General features: G+C 40.8%; 1 protein-coding gene across 2 annotated transcripts in view; it reads right to left on the reverse strand.

The window, feature by feature from the left end:
* Nucleotides 1-15,123, reverse strand: part of dhx15 (DEAH (Asp-Glu-Ala-His) box helicase 15) — a 28,429-nt gene continuing 13,306 nt past the window's right edge. Inside the window, exons 7-14 of one of the 2 annotated variants that reach the window (XM_034901168.1) lie at nt 10,228-10,314; nt 9,686-9,835; nt 9,371-9,479; nt 3,703-3,894; nt 2,621-2,743; nt 2,339-2,529; nt 1,268-1,437; nt 1-659 (exon numbers count right to left, since the gene is read on the reverse strand). In XM_034901168.1, the coding sequence (XP_034757059.1) occupies nt 542-659; nt 1,268-1,437; nt 2,339-2,529; nt 2,621-2,743; nt 3,703-3,894; nt 9,371-9,479; nt 9,686-9,835; nt 10,228-10,314 (1,140 nt within the window). In that variant the 3' untranslated portion in view covers nt 1-541. The remainder of the gene's footprint in view (nt 660-1,267; nt 1,438-2,338; nt 2,530-2,620; nt 2,744-3,702; nt 3,895-9,370; nt 9,480-9,685; nt 9,836-10,227; nt 10,315-15,123) is intronic. The other variant, XM_034901170.1, reaches the window with a different exon arrangement.

The following is a 15,123-nucleotide window of genomic DNA, read 5'->3' on the forward strand; positions in this document are numbered from 1 at the left end:
TTTTATTACAAAGTCTTTTTTATTAAGTTGAATAGCGACAGGAAATGTGACCAAAATGCCCCTCTCAGTATCTCCATGACTAGAGAACAATGCATTATGTCTGCCTCAAACAACAGCTTTTTAGAACGATATTTGATCAAAAGCTTCCACGGATTTATGCCGTTTTTAGCAGGAGAAGCAAAACAGCCGAGAATCCCGAGCTGTGACTTATGTCTTAGAGAGGAATGCTTAAATTTACATGAAATATCATGCTTTAAATCAAAATGGTTTATGACTAAATTCCAGATAACTACTCATTTACAGTTGATTTCTGGTAGCGCACTGCTAAACCCTTTTGGGCTTCAGAAGAAAAATAACAAGGTGGCCCTTGAAGGACACAATTCATCAATCATCATGAAATATACATTACACACAGTGAGACAAAAATAGAATTCAAAATTAGGTTGTTGGTGGAAGTCAAATAAAATAAGACTGCTCAAATACGTTTAGGTTTTACTTTGTACAGATGCTGAGGATGACGTTGCAGCACATGCGAACCTTCTTAGTACTGAGTGTGTTCCTTGGATGAGATTTTTGCAATGATACGCTCCAACTGTCTCTTTGCTTCACACTGGGGGAAGTTACCCATCTCATAGTACTGCGGGGCAATTTTCACCAGCCTAGGAAAGAAAGCGAGTAAACAGTCACAAGAATCTTCAGTGTTTACTTGAAAAATAAATAAATCATTTTATCCGTTTAATGTCCAGGAAGTGATTGTCATGTTGTGCTTGGGTCAGATTGACCCGTTTTCCTTTATCAATGTTGTTTTTAACTACACAAAATTACATGATTTATTCCACACAATGGGCTTTGGTAAGTGCACAGCTCTACTTTCATTAATTTTGGGGTGTCTTATTCAATTTAACAGCATATGGAGAAAAACGTTGAAGTGGTTTTGGAACAGCATTGAGTAAAAGTTGACATATGCCAGTCTGTAATTACCCATCAACATCCATTCCTTTAATTTTAGTCTAAATGATTTCTAATTTCTGCTTTTCCATCTCAAACATTAGGTATAATTTCCTATAAATGATGTTTATTGACCATAAAGTCCAAAAATACCTGTAACTATCCCAGATGTACACAAACATTTAAGTCCTCATACAAGAAAAAAACCTTTATCTATAAGTCAAAAAAGAAAAGACAAGGAAATACCATTTGTGAAATTAAAAACATTTCTTTCTGATAATTGTCTTCATATTAAAAATGTGCTCCAACTGAAACTTACCACTCTGGTTTGATGTCGGTGCACGTGCGGATGTAGTTCTTGGTGGTCAGCACAAACTCGTTGTAAAGCACCCACTCCGGCTTGTGGTCCAGCACAGTGGATGGGTGCAGCTGGACGACTTGGTTATCCTTCACCGTCAGGTAATGGCCTGTGCGCTCCAGGTGAGCGATCTGTTGGCACCCAAGAGAGAGAAGAGGGTCATCGCGCGTTACAAACACTCACGGAGAAGGACCGTTGCATATTAGTGCTAGATTACATTTTGGTCTGTAATTTCACAGTAGAGACCCCATCAAAATCTCATTAGTAATTAACTGATTTTGATACAAAAGCAGCCTTACGGCCAGACGGTAAAGACCAACTTGTTTGTAACTGGGCGTGAGCGATTCTCCCTACTTTGTAGATGCTAGGTGAAGCCGCAGTGGCTGTAGTGATTAACCAAGGCAATCAGTCTCAATAAAGGCCTCTCCCGACAATGACATGATTTCACAAATGCTGTGAAAGCTCCAACACGTGCCGCAAATTTGTTTCCAAGATAAAGGTTAATGTTGACAAATATTTAAATATTAACACCATAATTCAACTTGTCAGGTTGCTTGTTTCAGGTAGCCCTGGAAATGGCTGCTTGCAAAATGCCATTTGTTTCCTTAAGCGCGGAGCAAATTGATGTGATTTCTTTTTATGTGTTAAAAACAAAGCAGCTCTGTGTGTGTGTGTTTGTGTGTGTACTTTAAAGGTGGTTATCCATTACAATTAACATCTCAGCTGCATTTTCAGTCAGCACTGGGTTTTGGACAAAAAACACTTCAAACCCAATAATGGCAGACTTCAATGAGCATCGGAATAGCAGCGGAGCTGGAAAAGGACTGAAGTGCACAGATAAACAAGGATTTATAATAATAATAATAATAATAATAATAATAGGGACCTTTAATGGTGTAATGACATTTTTTTTACAGAACCAAGATACTAAATAGCTAAGGTTAGCCAGTTCAAACCTTTTTCTACTGCAGAATAATACAAACGCAATACACTTCCATGAGCACTTCACCGAGGGACACTGGTGTGACTGACCTGCATGAAGAAGCCAGTGACCAGCGCACGCCGGATGTTGGTGTAGTAGTCTCTGCTGCTGAACTCAGTGCTCTTCCTCGGCAGGTTGAAGCGGTCCATGATCCTGGACAACTGTTGCCGTACGTTGTCTGCTGACATCAGCGAGCGGTAGTTGACGAAATTTTCATAGCACCACTGAGTAGAGTCGTGGTCTGTGTGTGTGTGTGACAGGGCCAATTCAGGGTTAGGTACAAATAAAGACAACTATTCAGTGAAGCGAGTGTGCATGAAAGGGATGCTCACTTTGTTTAAAGGCGTGGTAGACGTTGAGCAGCGTCATGTGGTCTCCGTCGATGTGGGCAAAGCGCATCTTGGACTCGTCGGCCACCTTCTTAGCCTCCGTGGGTCGGACGAAGCACTGTGGGACTAAACAAGGTTGGTATAGGCCCCAACACGCCGCCCATAGGGATAAGTTAAGCAAATCCCACAGAGAGGAACAAGGCCTCAGCTCAAGAGGCACAGAAGCACTTCACAGGGCACACTGTAATGTGAAGTGTTTATGGTGGGAAAAGGGGAGGTGGAGGGTCAAAGAGAAGGGGAGAAACATGTGATTCTCCTTCCTGCTGCACTACAGTATGGCCTTATACACCCATCTTAGAGATGCAACACTCAAGCAAGATAAATCAGCGGTGAAGCGATGATCCAGGGGACTCTGGTTCTGCCATCTACCCTCTGTGAACTTGCTTAAAGTCAAACCTGATTAATTGTGGTTTTAACGGGTAAGAGCTGTGTTTATTGAGTCTCTTGGTTGGTTGCTGTGGCGGCAGTGTTCTCAGGTGTACTTTCGCTGCTTACTCTAATGAACTCAGCAAAAACCTGCTGTCCTGGAACACCTGCTTTAAGTGCACACCACGTCCAAACAGCTAGTTAAATCCATTTCCCCACTCTCAAAGACCCTCGCACTCCCTTCAAAGGCGTCAAGATTCATCTCAATGAGCAGCATTCTGCTTTGGCAAGCCTAACGTGCAATTACTGCTGTAGCATGCTGGTGCTGCTACAGCTACACCTATACATTTTGTACAGACATGTATTACATTTCTTACAAATAATAGCTGACACCACTGACTTGACCGCAATTCTTCGGAGTTTTCAATTTCTGGGATTTATCTATTGTTCATATAGATTAAGTCAGTTCTTATCAAATTAATAACAAGGGCAAAACTAAAGTAAAAAAGAAGGGTCAAAGAACACAAATTCATATACGGGAAGTAGAAAGAAGCTGCTCAGTATATTTCCTTTAAGCTCATTGGTCAATTCTGAAGCATGGCCCATGAGCACAGGAAATGGAGAGAGTAGCAGCTCAGACTACACAGCCTGAGCATTACCTGACAACATGGCAGTGATGGAGAGGATCTCGTTTGAACAGTTGAATTCACAGCTGGCGATGACCATCTTGGCCAGCTGGGGGTCCAGGGGGAACTCTGCCATCATGGAGCCCAGCTCCGTCAGGTCACCACCGTCATTGAGCGCCGCCAGGTAGTTCAGCAACTCCAGGGCTCGCATCAGGGTCTCTGGGGCTTGGGAAGACAGAATGGGGGAGATGGGCCATTAACAAGTGTTCCAAGCCCACGGGCAAAACACAGACAGAGATAGAACAATTTCCAAAACTTCATTTTTTCCATCAGAACTTAAGAAGAATGATTTGAAGCCTTGTCACAGACATGTGTTTGGCAGGATTGGTTAATAGTCATGATAGTTAACTGAAGTTTTAGATTGTTGGTCAGATGAGACGTTTAAAGAAGCCACCTTGGGCTGGGTGTTATTTTAATGGACAAATAATTGAACTAATAATAGTCAGATTATTCCATGATAAAGAACATAATAAACTACTGATTATGCTCATTGTGGATTAATCTGAGTACTATTTCGGTCTACTATTTTGGCATCTTCAGATTCACACCAGATAATACATTTTACTATTCCGGCATTTAAAATTAGATGAAACTTAAGTATTTCAAGGAGGGTCTGGCACTTTGCTTAGAGATGTATGTTAAACGTGTCTGTTTAAGGATTTAGAAATTATGACTGATTTTCTGTTAGTGTTTTAAAAATCTAATTAAATTGGCTCCAAGGAGGAATCTTGATTTATTTTCTTTTTTGTCAAATATGTGTACAACATAACAGTCGAGCAAATAAATGTCAAAAGATTAGTCTAGGACATGAGCTAGCTTGTTTGATCAGTAAAAAGAGATCTGCAACCTGAACAACCAAATATGAATCAAGTAGAAACCCGAGAGAAAAGCTGATAAAACGACAGCAGCTGCTTTATTAGAAGACCGACGCAAGTTAGGAAACGACACAGTCAAAACAAAGGGAGCATGAGGTCAATCAAAATGAAAAGTCTCTGTGTTTGTGTGTGTGTGTGTGATGACTATGAGTTAGGCCTGCACGATTAATCGTTATAAAATCCCAATCGATTCTTTCTTTTTTAATGACTTTGGTTCTCATTTAATTTTATGAGCCGCATGCATCACAAACGCTACTACTTTCTTCTGTCAGACTGACTGTATAAAATAGGTCTTAAAGTGCTTCCAAGCGCTGCAATGCTCTCCCTTCTTTTCATTGAAGCCTATGTGTACAGGCTTGTAGTGATGAGCAATGTGCTGTAGGTGCCCCAAAAATCTGTTAGGGTAAAATTATTGAGTAAATGTCCTTAGTTTTCGTCTTTGTCAAATTCTTCCATAGAGCAAATAACGGTATATCTTTCCAACCGTGACATTTCCCGTAGACGGGAGCCCATGTCCGTGCCTCCTCGCCTGGCGTCATGGCGGTACAGAAAAAGGCAGCCGAGTCCTGCTTAATTATGACTGTCAGTAAGTGCCTTGCAGTGGAAGGTGGTCAAATATGTGGACAGTTTATTACAGGTAGACATCCCATGAATTTGAAAGTAGCTTTCATTTGAGAAACTAACACAAGGAGGCTAACCTAGCTTAGCTTAACAAGGTAAAGGAGAACACCAAGCCCCCCCCGCGCCCCCCAAAACAGAAGCTAACCCCGGTAACGTTACGTTGTGGATGTATGGATACGTAGAGTCAGCAACATGACGGAGACAACAGCAGGACAGAGGACACTAAAGACAACCTGATAGCTGATGACTTGGGTTAATATGTGGATTAATACGGGGATGTCGATTGGTTTCAAAAAGTTCATCACTTTACCCCAACCAAAAACACCTGTTGGTGTCTGTCTCCTTTAGTCTGTTGGTGTCTGTCTCCTTTAGTCTGCCGGTGTCTGTCCCCTTTAGTCTGTTGGTGTCTGTCTCCTTTAGTCTGTTGGTGTCTGTCTCCTTTAGTCTGTTGGTGTCTGTCTCCTTTAGTCGGTTGGTGTCTGTCTTCTTTAGTCTGTTGGTGTATGTCCCCTTTAGTCTGTTGGTGTCTGTCTCCTTTAGTCTGTTGATCTCTATCTCCTTTGGTCTGTTGGTGTGTGTCTCTTTTAGTCTGTTGGTGTCTGTCTCCTTTAGTCTGTTGGTGTATGTCCCCTTTAATCTTTTGGTGTCTGTCTCCTTTAGTCTGTTGATCTCTATCTCCTTTGGTCTGTTGGTGTGTGTCTCTTTTATTCTGTTGGTGTCTGTCTCCTTTAGTCTGCTGATGTCTGTCCCCTTTAGTCTGTTGGTGTCTGTCTCCTTTAGTCTGTTAGTGTCTGTCCCCTTTAGCCTGTTGGTGTCTGTCTCATTTAGTCTGTTAGTGTCTGTCCCCTTTAGTCTGTTAGTGTCTGTCCCCTTTATTCTGTTGATGCCTGTCCCCTTTAGTCTGTTGATGTCTGTCCCCTTTAGTCTGTTGATGTCTGTCCCCTTTAGTCTGTTGATGTCTTTCCCCTTTAGTCTGTTGATGTCTTTCCCCTTTAGTCTGTTGATGTCTTTCGCCTTTAGTCTGTTGATCTCTGTCCCCTTTACTCTGTTGATGTCTGTCTCCTTTAGTCTGTTGATGTCTGTCCACTTTAGTCTATTGATGTCTGTTCCCTTTAGTCTGTAGGTGTCTGTCTCCTTTGGTATGTTGGTGTCTGTCTCCTTTAGTATGTTGGTGTCTGTCTCCTTTAGTCTGTTGATGTCTGTCTCCTTTAGTCTGTTGGTGTCTGTCTCCTTTAGTCTGTAGGTGTCTGTCTCCTTTAGTATGTTGGTGTCTGTCTCTTTTAGTCTGTTGGTGTCTGTCTCCTTTAGTCTGTTGGTGTCTGTCTCCTTTAGTCTGTTGGTGTCTGTCTCCTTTAGTCTGTTGATGTCTGTCTCCTTTAGTCTGTTGGTGTGTGTCTCCTTTAGTCTGTTGGCGTCTGTCTCCTTTAGTCTGTTGTCTGTTTAGTTGTCTCTCCTGAACATGTCAAACCCATTCTGCACTCACTGCTGCGTCTTGTGTTGACTGTTTACATATCTAATATATCTAATATATAATATTACATATCTGTACTCATCATCATATGTCTATTGTTTGGACTGGTGTTATTGTTGAATATACGCTGATTACATATTTCAAAAAATCTGTATGATGTTTTTGTTAAGTTATTTTTACACAATACTTTTTCTGACCTTTTCGAAACCCTCGAGAAATAACATACTTAAAAAAAAACATATTACAAAAAAACTAAACTAATAAATCTAATCAATCACTTCCTGGCCATGTTCAAATAATAACCAAACTAGCACCCCCTTTTAAAACTAATTAACCCTAAACTGAATTTGAAAACCAAAAGTCAAAATGAAATAAAAATAAAAATAAAACTTATGAAAAATGAAAAACTATAGTAACCTTGGTTTGGTTTTGTCATTTTGTTTTGTCATGGTCCAAAAAATCATGGCAGAGAATCGTGATATCAATTCTAAGACAAAACATCGTGATTCGTATTTTTCCCCGAATCGTGCAGGCCTATTATGAGTAATGCTAGACATCAACTTAGCAGAGAAGTAATCAAGGCAAAGTTCATTTTTCATCATCCGCCCAGGCAATCCTAAACAACTCATGCAATTACAGGGGAACTTTCTACTTAATGCTTCAACACAAAAGGCTTCCACCGCTTGGTTAAAAGATTTTTTCCTCCAGATGCAATTATTGACCTTTGGCTCCCAAGAGCTGAAGCCTAATGACCAGTTGCATGTTAACTGAAAATTAGCTTCAAACACTGGCTTCGCTGCTCGTTCACTTTCATTTCTCTGGAGTACCCCCAAAAAAATTCAATTTCTAACAGCAGGGAGGCATTTCTTTATGATTAACAAATATTGATTTGGGGTATCAAAGCTACTTTTTATTTTATTTTTACACAAAGTGTGTGCAGACCACATTACTTACCACACCAATGGCTTGTGTGGGGCTAAGTAAAAGGTGAGAATCTGATTTCCAAGTACTGCTAGCATGATGAACCAGTGTGGAAATTCAATATACACACACAGCACGGCTCATCAGAAAGTAAGTATTGACTGGCTCCACACGCAAGAATCTGATATATTAACCAAGGGCTAAATCAATGAGACGAAATGCTAAAGGCACATTAAACCACATTTGCTTCAAAAGGCACTTCTTTGGAAATGTCACCAGGTAAATGATCCCACCCAACCAAGTCCTTGTGTAAATCGCTACTGATTTCTTTTTGATTTTCCATTTCGTTGGCTGGCTCACACTGTCGCTCTTGTGTAAGCGAGGAGCGAGGTAAGCAAAGAGAGAAATAAACAATATATTTGAGCATCCCACAGTAAAAGGAAAAATCAAGGTTCCCATTGAGCTGATGGACAAGCTGAAATGGAAAACAGCCACTGGCTTTTGGGGCTGATGTTGTTGATCATCAGGGAGACAATACCTAAACTCCAAGTCAATTGAAATTTAAACGTAAGGAACAATAATACAAAATGTGTGTTGGGTGGCTCGGCCCCAATGAATTAAAAGCAGTTCCACCAACAACAACAAAACTAATCTCAAAACAAATGTACATTGTTTCATAGTTTATTTTTTTACTGTGACCTGTCCATTTACTCTAAAGGGTGGGCCTTTCACACAGCGCATCAAAATTAATCCAATGTAACTAGATACCATAAAGCTTGTGTCCAGGAACTCCAGCACACATAAAGCAGACTTCATCCGCTACACACAAATAACTCTAGTTTCCAGTGGTCTAAGGGGGTAGTTAGAAGAAACCTTCTGCCATGAGTGGATCAAAATATACAAAAGATAATCCTCCCTTTTTCCTTCACCCCACTGTTCCCAGTTAGAATCAGCAGACAAGCCCAATCCCATATGTTGACGCTTACCCTTGCGTTTTGTGAGAAATGTGGGGGTGGGGGTGGAGGTCAGTCACGTTTCACTGGAGGAATAAAAAGGGAAGGCAATAGCCAAGGTGATAGTGCTGCTATTGATGTAACCAATTTCATTCTCAAAATGGCGTTTGCCACGGTGGAGCGGGGAGAGATGGGTTTAATCTCAGAGGTGAGATGAAAACTATATTATGGTGAGAAAAGAGGGGAGGGAGGGGGAGGTTAAGGATAGGGAAAGGAGGGGTGGTCTCCGTGGGAACACACACTCTCCCGGAGAATGCCATAACTTGGCACTTCAATGAAAGTCAGTCTGTTTTTTGGCCCAGATCCAGCATGACTGAAATGTACAAGGAATATGAAATACAGAGACAGAAACGGACTGATCAGCCAGAATACTAACTCCACACATCACTCTACTGACGCACTTTGAACAGCAATAATCTAAACTTAAGAGTGTTCATAAAAACTGCACAACAAAGCTACTGTGTAATCCATGTCTGTCAGACCGCTTATACTCAAATCTCCCAACATTCACTATGCAGTATTTGTTATCTGCCAAGATCATTTTATCTTTGCTTTGTCGTTTTCCCCAAGCTCCCGAGTGACATAGCCAACACAGATTTGATATTGTACATGAAACAACCACAGTTCAACTGAATATACAATACATTTAAAAACAGATTTCCATGTCTTTATGGGACTGACTAGACATGTGTCTTTTTAAGCCAAAAAATAAATCAGACTAGTATTTTTTCCATACTAACCTGGTGGGTCCATGAAGTCAAAGTGCACCAGGTCATCAATCCCCAGTTTCTTCAGCTGCAGCACCACAGAGCCCAGATTAGACCTCAGAATCTCTGGATACGTGTTGTCCTGTGGCAGTTAAAAGGTACGAGACAAACCCAAGAAACAATTCAAAACAAAATTGTGGGAATCGTGGATTCTGAGAGCAAATATTGCATAATAGAGAGCTTTTCCAGCTGGAGGGCTGCTTTGGGGTAATACAAAGTGCTTGTGGCATTGAACAATGTGAAAATCAAACATGTTTCTAACCATTTTCAGCCTGCCTTGTTTCCTACCTGCATTTCTGTCTTGTAAGCCTTCTCTGTGTAAAGGCGGAAACACTTCCCTGGGCGTGTCCGCCCAGCACGACCGGCCCTCTGCTGGGCCGAGGCCTTGCTGATGGCTGTAACCAAAAGGGATTCCACTCGGATACGTGGGTTATATACCTGATAGCAGAGGGAAAAGATGAATTTCAGGTTAATAAAAAAATTCAAACAAAATGAACATTTTCTAGAGTAAAAAAAAAAAAAAAGGAAACACATACTTACACCCACAAGGTACTATATACAAGCAGCTTCAGAAGATATACAATAAAACAAACAAACAAACAAAAAAATAAATAAAAATAAAACGCCATACACCTTAACGCATATATAATCTCTTTCTGCACATGTCTGACTTAGCTCCAGCCCGGTGAAATGTCAGAGGAATAAATAACTGGCTTTTCCATCTTTGCCGCTGTCAGGTGTGCACTGCTATGTTTATCTGGGGATTCTCAGGGAACAGACACAGATGATCGCAGCAGATAAGGAGTGGTGGGGAGAAGGGGGAAGCTAACCTTTTGCTTGGCAAATCCGGGATCAATTACAAACACCACGCCATCGATGGTCAGGGATGTCTCAGCGATGTTTGTTGACACGACAACCTGTGGAAATGAGAAGGGATAGGTTAAGAAATTACCCACCCGGGGTGGTTTGGAGGGGCAGATAAGACCTCAGACTCTGGTGCTAGACCTTGCATCAAGTCAGTTTTACATATGGTCATCAGTTGTTTTGTTTTTTTAGGAAAAACATTCCAAAATCTAAACATTAAAATACAGAGAATTTAACAACTTGTGAGATTTCAGGGATTAAGGTAGTTTCTTCTGTTGAAATAAAACAAAGTGCATTACTTAATTTGGATTCTCATTCAATTATTTATAAGTTCTTTGTACAATCACAAAAATTATTGCTTTTCTACAGTGGGGCAGTTCAAAAACCATCTAGCCCTCCCCCCTCACCGACACTGACAACCACTAAGCTTTATGCAAATAAATGCACAATGATGTCACCAATGTGCAAATGGGCATTTGCAATCATTTGCACCTAAGCACTCTAAAAATCCAGGAAAACCCTTCATGGGTAAGAAGAGAGACAACGAGTGCAGATATTGGCTTTGCATTAACTCAGATAATGTTGACTGAAGAAGCTTGTAGAGATGCCACTACAGTCCACTGCACGCATGCTGCCTAACGCAAAACAACAGGAAAGTAGCACAGGAGTTTTTGCATACAAGTTCCATGTGCTATCAACGTATTTGTGGAGAGAGCTGGCTTGGTGATCACAGTCCAATCTAAATGCATTACCTCTGGCCTTTATGTGTCATGAGAATGTGCGCGTGAGGCTGGGAGTAATGTTCACCTGCATGCTACTGGTTTTGTTGAGATATCAGCTTTCCCCTCTCTCGTTAAGTTCTCTGCAGAGTTTTTTCAAAATCACAGAAAATAGTTGATGTAATGGTTCCGCTTAGGTGGCCTGCTCTTTGCTCTACAATGGTTACTGCTTTCATCCAAGCGTATTTTCTTCCCCCTAAATGAGGGCTGCTGTATATCTCCCATGTGAACCCAGCATGTATCTTGAAATTTGGAACACTGCTGTTTGCGGACATGCCAACTCTGCACAGCTCATTGTCACCGATTGGCTGTTGCTGTGTGCTACGCAAAAATGCCCCTTCCAAAGCTGTGCTTCAACACAACCAGAGGCACTGGAAATGTTTGCATAGCATTTCAGTTTGAAATATTGACAACATCACTGACAACATCCTCGCATCATTGGCTAAATTGTAAGTAATGCAAAAGTGCTGTTAATACAAGAGGAGGCTTATGGGGCAACTCTTACACCATGGTGGTTTGGTAGTTGATTTAAGCACAAGGTCGGATGTCACTGTTAACTGCCTCTGCACAGGGAAAAACTGCAAGAAGAGAAGACAAGCAGCGGAAGAATAAAAGAAAAGTTTAAAAGGGTTTAAGAACAAGGCAAGTGGGGAAAACTATGAACCTGCACTCCCAGTCTCAGATCTTTATTACAATTAGCCCCCACAGCAAGGGTGTCCATGCAAAATCCCAACTGAATTGGAGCAAAAAATAAATCAAAAAGATCAAATGAGTCACATCGCCCTATGGGTCGCTTGCTGTCAGCATGTACACACACAGTGGGAGGGGGGGGGGGGGGGGGGGGGGGGGGGGGGGGGGGGGGAGGAGAGGAAGACAGATTTTTCAGTTGCTCTCACGCAAACCTTGACCGCCGCTGAGTTTCCCTTATATAACAGCTGAAACAGACTGGACAGAGAAACCCTTTAGACCAGGGGTCTTCAACGCTTGCCTAACCAACCAACCCCTTAACTGAAAGAAAAAAATATTTTATGTCAAACAAATATGGCAGAGTGAATCCTTAGCATTAATTACATCTTTGGATGGCTACCTTACCTAAAAGGCCAGTAAGCCTATCATCAGTGCGGATTTATATTTGCTAATAATATGTTGAATTAATTTCTCTCTTTTTTTTACTTTTAAAAATTAACAATAATATGGAAGACCCCCTGCAGTGACTCACTAGGAGTCCCGGACCCCCTGTTAAAGATCTCTGCTTCAGACATAGACTGTATAAACTGGATCATAGTCCACTCTACTGGCAACGGCTGCTCCACTGTCACAGCTTAAAATGCAAGTGGGTGTGTGGAAAAATGCCTCTCCACACCTCAATATCTCTCGTTTGCTCACTTGCTCAACATGTACCAAGACAGTTACAAGCTGTAGGCTGACCTAAGCAGCCATTTGGTGGTAGCCGTCTGCTTTCTTGGTAGTCTTCACGATGGAATGCCAAGCACAAAACCACAGTTCTCTGTAGTCTTTGCTGATACAGGTCCTCAGAACTAATTTTGCACACTTGACACACTTCCTTTGTAGCTCTGCCTCTTCAGCTGTCTTCAAGCTGTGAGCCTTACAGACTTTTTAAATCCCACCTTTTAAGCGTGGATTTCTGTCGAGCCTGAGAATGCCTGACTGTTTAGTTATTCATGCCAGGGAGGGCCTTTTTTCATTCAGCCCTTGACCTCGGGTGGTTCACCTGTCGCAAGACCTATTCCCCTTTGATATTCAAGCAGAGGAATGAAGAGAGAGCAATAACCGCCTGTAGGAAACTGATCAGACTGCGGTATCTGCAAATGGTTGGGGGCTTGTTGGTGTATTTTTTTGATGAATGGCTGTCTAGATCTGATTGACATGAGCACTCCATGACAAATGTGAGTTCTTAATTTTGATAGACAACTGAAATGAATATGGGCTGTCAAAATAATAACCAGCTTAGTGGGAATAAACAAACACCAAATGCAAGGTACAAAAGCAAAGCGTACACTAGAGCCCGACTGGAAGAAGGATTTTAAAGGCTAATATCAATACAAGTTTTTAAAAACAAATGAAACAAATAACTTTTATTTTAAAACTCAGATATTCCGATATATCGGCCAACTTATTTAAAAAATAAATAAATACAGAAACGAATAACAAAACAAACTGATTTACCTAAAATGTGTTATTTGTAGTTATTTATGAGTCCTCACAATTATATGTATTATAATGCAGTTTAAAAATAAACTTGTTTGTTTTCTTATCGCAAAAGAACAGAGGAACATCAAAATATATTAATGTTCTGATAAATAACATGGATAAAAATACAAACGTAAGATATGAAACTTAAAAAGACCTTTGAACAAAATAAAAAAATAAAAATAAAAGTGTTGCCAACAGGGACGTTGTACAGCGCCCTCTGGTGGACAGACTATGCAACACCAACACTTGTAACATGGTCGGAGGGTGTTCCGTCCGTTTTTATTTATCAATGGTAAATTATTATAAAAAAAGAAAAAAAGAATTGATCGGCCATTATAAGTGCCGATACAGATAGTTTGGAAAATGCCTAATATCAGCCGATATCGGTCCGGCTCTAATGTACATATATTTTCCACAGTGAGAACTTAGCAAACGTAACAGCCATTATCTGCTTTTGTTTTCACTGTTTCCAATCCAATCTATTCTTTTTAATAGACAAAAAAGTATATCAAGGGTTGCTGTCATTCATTATTGGTCGAGCAGACGTGTCAACACATCACAGCAAGGAAGTCAACAACAAGCACAACAATAACCATCATTTTACTACTGCATCTGTATCAAGTAGGACAACCAACAATTAAGAACAACAATGGAGAACTCTTGAGGAGACCATTGGGCGTGAGCTGGCGTGTGCGGTTGGAAATGATAAGGTGTCCCAAAGGTTTTCTCAGTGTCTGGCAGAAATGGAGAAACAACTATGGCCCAAAAGTGCAGGGAAACAAACCTGAAGATGAAACAAGATTAGGGCTGCACGATTGTGTTGCTCTCGCTTCACCAACCACACACTGATGTCACTCATTCAGCGCCTGCCATTCTCGCTCTCACGAGTGCTTGATTTATGCTGCTGTTAAACCTGCACTCTTAATACAAAACGTATTATTTTATTAGGAATTTATATTTTTCTTATTTATTGTTGTTCATTAGTACTGTTGAGCAGAGCAAACACAGACTTGTTATTTAATTTGGTAAAATATTAAGTTTGAAAAAAAACGTATTGTACATTTTGTTTATGCAACTTTATGCTCGTATAACTTTGTATGTTCGAGTTGACATTTTAAATTTCCGTATTTTGTGCATTTGACTTAATAATCTTGTGATATTGAGATTCATGACATCATTGTATTGCAATCGCAGTATTGTAAATCGCAATATGACTTTTTCTCGAGATCGTGCAGCCCTAAACAGGATTATAGAGAAATAAAGCACCACATGGATGCAAATGTAAAAACTTTGACGTTATTTGGCATGCTAATAACACAGATTTCACATAAATTTGAAAGAAACACAGCATCCCTTCCTACGTTGTTGTAGCTCCCACCACTGCCTACTTTAACCTCCTACCAAACAGCACAGAAAGGGACTTAGTTGGTCGCGCTTTTGCCTTTTAAATGGCATATATCTGAAAAGTCCCAGATTGTAAAATTGTGTAAAAACTTAAACCTAGTACCAAAGACTCACAAGGATCCTTAAAGTTTAGTTTATGTGAAGCCTCAGGTAATGGGTTCCTGAAGTGGAAAAGGACCATTAGTGGCCTAAAGATACAGAAGAATTACATCTCTAGAAACCTATTAGCCACACTGTGGCAGTCTGAAATAATAAAAAAAGAGACAAGGCTATCAGACAGTGTCTCATGACAGACACTATATGCCAGCGACCAACATCCCAGCAAGGAATGAAAGGCATGGAATGCTTCCAAGTCCGGTTATCAAATGGACTAGGTGAGGTTGCCACTGTCCTGCATGTTGGGACACAGTCAGGGCTCCAGCAGATGCCACACATGACACCCTCTCACATTTCACGATCATATGG

Source organism: Etheostoma cragini, chromosome 19 (assembly GCF_013103735.1).
Source record: "Etheostoma cragini isolate CJK2018 chromosome 19, CSU_Ecrag_1.0, whole genome shotgun sequence".
Taxonomy (NCBI): Eukaryota; Metazoa; Chordata; class Actinopteri; order Perciformes; family Percidae; genus Etheostoma; species Etheostoma cragini.